This window comes from Malurus melanocephalus, unplaced genomic scaffold (assembly GCF_030028575.1).
Source record: "Malurus melanocephalus ecotype Western Australia unplaced genomic scaffold, MMel_1.1 scaffold_31, whole genome shotgun sequence".
Classification (NCBI taxonomy): Eukaryota; Metazoa; Chordata; class Aves; order Passeriformes; family Maluridae; genus Malurus; species Malurus melanocephalus.
Genome location: NW_026623263.1, coordinates 435,303 through 441,302, shown reverse-complemented (window position 1 = coordinate 441,302; position 6,000 = coordinate 435,303). Strand labels below are relative to the sequence as shown.

At 35.0% G+C, this 6,000-nt stretch overlaps 1 protein-coding gene across 2 annotated transcripts in view; it reads right to left on the bottom strand.

The window, feature by feature from the left end:
* Positions 1–224: 224 nt before the first annotated feature.
* TNPO1 (transportin 1) overlaps positions 225–6,000 on the bottom strand; it is a 68,580-nt gene continuing 62,804 nt past the window's right edge. For both annotated transcript variants that reach the window (XM_057363775.1, XM_057363776.1), the window contains 2 exons: positions 3,300–3,442; positions 225–1,820 (listed from right to left, as the gene is read on the bottom strand). In XM_057363775.1, the coding sequence (XP_057219758.1) occupies positions 3,335–3,442 (108 nt within the window). In that variant the 3' untranslated portion in view covers positions 225–1,820; positions 3,300–3,334. The remainder of the gene's footprint in view (positions 1,821–3,299; positions 3,443–6,000) is intronic.

The window sequence follows — 6,000 nt, the reverse complement described above, 5'->3', positions numbered from 1 at the left end:
TTGTTTTGCAGATTAATAATGCAGCACTTGAAAAATGGAAAGGTGTGGCTTCACCTCTGACCAGCAGAGTTAAAAATCTCTCCATTTTCCTTTATCATCATGGGATACTCTTTAGGCAATCTAAATTATTAAAGACTTGCCACTTTCAGATGGACACAAGATCAAGTGTACCAGTTAGGATTTCACATTCACAGTACATAAGAAAATACACATGGAAGGAAAAGTAAAGGGTTAACTTAACAAGGATTTATTCACAGGAATACATGTAAGTAGAGAAAAAAAAAACACAACAGAAAAGCTAAACAAATGAAATGAAGAGGATCCAAACCAACTTTCACTCTGTAGCTTTAAACTTGCACCCTTGTGCATTTAACTACATCACAAAGGGCCACCAACATGCGCCAATACAGTGTAGATACCCTGCATTACATCTATTAACTTAAACATCTCTTTAAGATCATGCTTTGAACAAAAAGAAAGCGTAGAAGGTAATACGTTGAGTGGGAATAAACACAAATATAGCAATCTTGTCATCAACTTCTACAATTGTCTTTACGTGCCAACTAACATTTATGCAGCCTTTAATGGGTCTTACCATGTAACTCATTTTAGAGATTCTGATAAAATCACTAGTATATAACCATGCAGAAAGCACATCACACTGACAGCACAGAGGCAAATATTTTGCACAGCTATATCAGCTTTCCACATTGTGCAGGTTACACACAATACAATATCAATCTTATTCTTAACAGATCCTAAAAAGGTATTTCAAGGCCTAATTGTTAACTACAGTACTTTATATCTATATTCTTAATAAAAATAAATTCCACTGAATCTTAGAAAGGAATTTTAAATGCAGGGCTATATTGAATTGGTAAACTGCAACACAAAACTGGCGCAACATAGGTAAATGAATACCAATTTCATTCTATGTGATGCAAGCATGCTACTTTCCCACTAATTAAAATTACTTCTGATCACTATGAGCCAGAATGCATGCCTGAACCTTAAACTGCAAGTTAAGAATAATGCCTTACTCTAGAAATTAAAACTAACAAAGTACAATAATAAAATCATATCCACTACCTTGGTTGTTTTTCTTAATGTAAAAATTAAGATGTCAATCTTTCCTTTGCAGTGTCCCTCTCCTTACCCCAAAAATGAAAGGAGTGACTTATTTGGCAGCTTGCAGGTTGCTTCATTTTGTCCAAGTTAACCTTTATTATTTTATGACGGGGTTTCTATTCTGTACACTGCAAGTGCCTGTTCCTAATACAGACACAAGGTGCATTTTAACTGTACTAACTTCGTTTGTGTAGTTCTTCATTAACATGCAAATACCTAGGAATCCCATCAAGCAGGATGAAATAATGTAGAAAACCCTTACTTAAAAAAACAGAAAACAAAAAAGAAAGCCTTTTACTGTTTGTGACCCCCATTCTTAGGTTTCCTTTATTGTGCGCAAAATATTTTTCCTCTTTACGTATCCCTATAGTTCAATTATATGGTTTCTTATTTTGGTAAAAATCCCCATAATATTCCAGAATGTGCTGTTTTGTGACTAGATTCTTTTTTTTTTTCTTCTTCACATCCAGTGCAGAGGTGTAATAGGAGACAGATTTCCACCCACAAAGGCTCCAGATGTTAAAACATTTCCCAACATCGACTTAATACAGTGACGGCAACACCTCCCTCCCGCCCCTCCCAGTAGGGTTGGGATTGTACTGTATTCCCTACTGGTTCACCCTTCCCCCCAGTAAAGGGTAACATTTTCCCTGGGTGCAGAGGCTCCCTCATAGTCTCCCAGACAGAAGGACCTGTAAAAGGAAAAGATAAAGGTATAATTAAATCTTACCTTGAACCTTTGACAGACATATAAACAGAGAGCCTTTTTCAAGCAGTAAGTGCCAACCCTTAACTTAAAAATGGATTTATGCCTAGATGTTCCCTTTTAAGTCTGTTAAGATAATTTGTATCACACAAATTATTATTCATGAAACAAAAATCTTTGAAACTAAACTTAGATTTAAGATAAAAGCATCCCTATATATTCTAACCAACTGTTCCATCTTTAGCACAAAATTATGAGTTATGACATCAAGAAAGAATATTAAACATATCCACAACTGACCTAGCAGCTTCMCTTTCATGTGGATTAAACAACATAATAATTTCTCCGCAGTTGAAACTGAGAATAATGGCCTATTTTATCACTTCAGTTTCCTCTTCATCAAGAGGAGTAAACACCCTTATGTCAGAACTAAAATTATCTCACTGATAAGTATGTAATTGTTTGAAGTAAGTTTATTTTTCATCCATTGTTCAGATCATGTAATTAAAATAGGATTTTTTATGCCACTGACTTTRAAAAAATCTTAGGCTGACTTTTAAATAGTTGTCCATTACAACAATAAACAGAACAGTATGATTCACTCTCACAATTTCAGTACAAAAATTCTACTGGAACTACCAAATTTCTATGAAGACTAAATTAATAAACTTAATTCACTCTCTTTTTTGGGTAATATAACAATCTCTGCACAGTATCACACATGGGGAATTTGTTTTATGCAGTGTTTACACAGGTTGTACACAAAGCAAAGTGCTATATTAACAGAGCTACTCTGGAATGCGTTTTCATTGTTCTTTGTTGAAGCTGGATCATTCTCCACACAGAACTAACAATTCTGAATTGATGCAAAAAATTAAACATGGTAATAAGAAACTCATCAGCCTCCCCCAAACATCAAGCTTTTCAGTTACTGTAGTTACACAGCAGCAGAGTATTCTTCATTCAGAGGAATAATCATTTAGTATGTAGTCAGGAGCACAGACTTCTCATACTAGTGTGCAAACAAACCTGCTTTCTTATCCTAGAAGAGTATTCCTGTTTAGACCACATCTGCCATCTATAATTCATAACATATAAGGTAGTCTGTGTCTTTAGTATGATGACTTGAGGATCATATTCATCACTTCGCTTATTAAACTTGAAYCAGCACTTTGTTATACCTACACTTCCAACTTCCTTGATAAACTAATGTGTGCATCACACACTCATTTTCTCTTTCTTTCTCTCTCTGTAAGAATAAAAAAAATCAGACAAATGCTTTTGCTACAGMCACCATCATTTCGGTATACTATTATCCCTTCTTTCTTTCTTTCATGTAAGAAGGAAAGGTTATCTCCTCCAGTGTAGCTCAGCAGCTCTAGACTGATGAATTAATTAAGTTTCATATAATGCAAATAGGGAGCATGCCCCAGCTCTGTTTAGCAAGCAAGACTCATATGCTTACCTCTAATTATGGGACTGCAGCTACAGTGCATGAGGTTAAACTCCATAGTAAGCTGCAAGGCGCTCTTTTAAAGGAAGCGGAAACTGGTCAGAGAAACGCCTCCAATTCTCATCCCCAACTTGATTTTTAAATCCATGAAGAATCTATAAATGAGAAGGGGGAACTCAAGATTAGCAAAAAACAGAGGGTACGTTATTTACTAGCCTTATATGCAGTAAGCCACAAACTGCTGAGTTGTGCATCTGGGAATTTGAATTCTCCAATTTCCTATTGAAATGCTACAGAGAAACAAAGGAAGTAGAGCAAGGCCTTTCTTAATGTGTTTCTTTAAAGATGACACAAAGAATATACCCATAGAAACTAGGCTGTGAATATATTTTTATATATATTTATAATGGTAACTTAAAACCTAGGTTAAGCCATTTCAGCATGTCTATTTGCAACTTTTTTCAATTAATTTTTTGTCCATCCATCCATCCATCCATCCATCCATCCATCCATCCATCCATCCATCCATCCATCCATCCATCCATCCATCCATCCATCCATCCATCCATCTTATCAATTGATGCAGTCATATGTATTAAGGCTACTGTGTTCACATTTATTTTTTCATAAATGTGAAGTATGTTGTGGGAACTAAACCTAATATTGCAGCCAGCATTTAACAGAATGAATACCTGTCAATTTGCAGGACAAATATAAAACCTGTGAAAGCTCTGTTTTCTGCATGAAACCTGTAAGACAGCTCCACTAAATATAAAGCTCTTAAAATCTTTGATTTGAAAGATCAGGAATCCACAATCAATGGCCATCAAAAGCCAGGGAGAGAGGAAACCCAGAGGAAACCAATCGACAGTCTGCACCTTTTGATTCAAATCCACTGACAATGCAATTATACTATCAGAAAAAATCTTGGTATGTTATCACTCAAAACAGCAAGTAAAAGGCAAACATTAGAAAAGACAAAAGCAGACAAAATTACTGTTCCTCATGGAAAATTATGTCAMGAAAAACTAAAATTTTGTTTTCCTTTTTTACACTCAGTGTAACTGAATTGTGGAACAATCTGTGTTGAACACATCCCCAAATAAATGGCAATGTCAAAATTAAAGCCTGTGGTAACAAGTTCATGCTCAACACAAAATTGTCAAGCACTGCCAATGACCTCATGTACAACCAGTTAAATTACTACTTTTCTCCCTTCCACAAGCAGGCTSTTTCCTAACTCAAAGATTCATATTAACCAGCTGCTAAGAAACCATTGAAAATTTAAGAATGCTCAGGTATGACAAAAGGTTATCAGTCAGATTTTTACACTGAGAGCTCATCTATCCATGCTCTTAAAGGTGGTATTTTCTCTCCCAGCTCTAGTACTRAGGAGTAAAACAAAAAAAGAACTAGTGGACAAATCCAATCTCTTTTCCTTGTTCTTAAAAGTCAAAATTACTGTTGGAAAAACATCTAACTGGACTACAGCAACCATGTACTCATGAAAAAGTATCTAAAAACCTTGCATGCTATTGATGAAAAAAGTTTTGTCCCTTTTTCTGCAAGGCAAAATCCACAAAAACACTTTTAAAACTGCTTCCCTAAAAAGCAGGGATGTCCTTATGTTAAATGATCAAAAACCATTCTATCTAGTCTGAATGCAGTGGGTACTAAATGGATAATCTGGAAAGAATCTGAAAAAGAGAAACTTAACTTGCTGAAGGACTTGTGCAGAAACATGCASTGAAGACTGCTTTGAACAATCATCACAGACTCTAGCCAAGACTTCCTTTTAAGTTGTATTTGCTGCTTCAATTCTGCTGATGTTAGAACACTTGCAGCTGTGCATTTTTTTCCTTGGGAATGGGTCCAAGGAAAGAAGAGAGACTGAGAGACTAACTAGGACAGTGAGATTTGTGTCTTAGCTCTTRAAGAGGGGATAGAAAGGTAAAAAAGTGCCAATACTGACCCATGATCCTAACAGGTACATAAAAATATGCTCCATTTTTGCTTTAACAGTAYAATGAACTTTTATTCTGAAAAGACCTTTCTAAATATTGGGATTTCACTTTAGAACTTGTGAGGCAAACCAACTTTTTTTTTTTTTTAATTTAGGACACTAGTGTCTAAATACAATATATCACATTCTGGGCGGGACGTTTTGTTATTTGCTTACTTAACAAATGGCAAACAGTCCTTTTTGTTTAAATTCTATTTGCACTTTGTTTAGGGATGTATTCTGCAATATAACTGTATTTTAGTTTCTTGAAACTTTCTCAACCAAGAGGGATTCTGAAAAGGATTAAGCAATCCCTTATTTTCAGCAGGAGTTAAGATAAACACCTAAGATACAACTGTGATATTTTAAATTTAATTTAAAACTTATATATTTCTCCAAAATAAAGTAGCCATCTTTATGGCAAAGAATGGTCTCAAACCAAATAAATCTCATTTTCAAAAAAAGCAAGTCTTACACGTAGTATAAGCTCTTCTATTCTTTAAAAGGCAGGCCAAACATGGCAGGCTGGACATTATGAAAAGCTGTTTGAGGATGATTATCCCTTTAAAAAACATCTCACATGAACTTTTCAACCATTTAAAAAAGTTTGAAATAATCCAAATGCATACAAGGTTAAAAAAAAAAGTCAGGATTTTCATGTTGTTTTGTCTGGCAATTTGTGACTTTGCATGACCACAGAAGGCAGAGAAA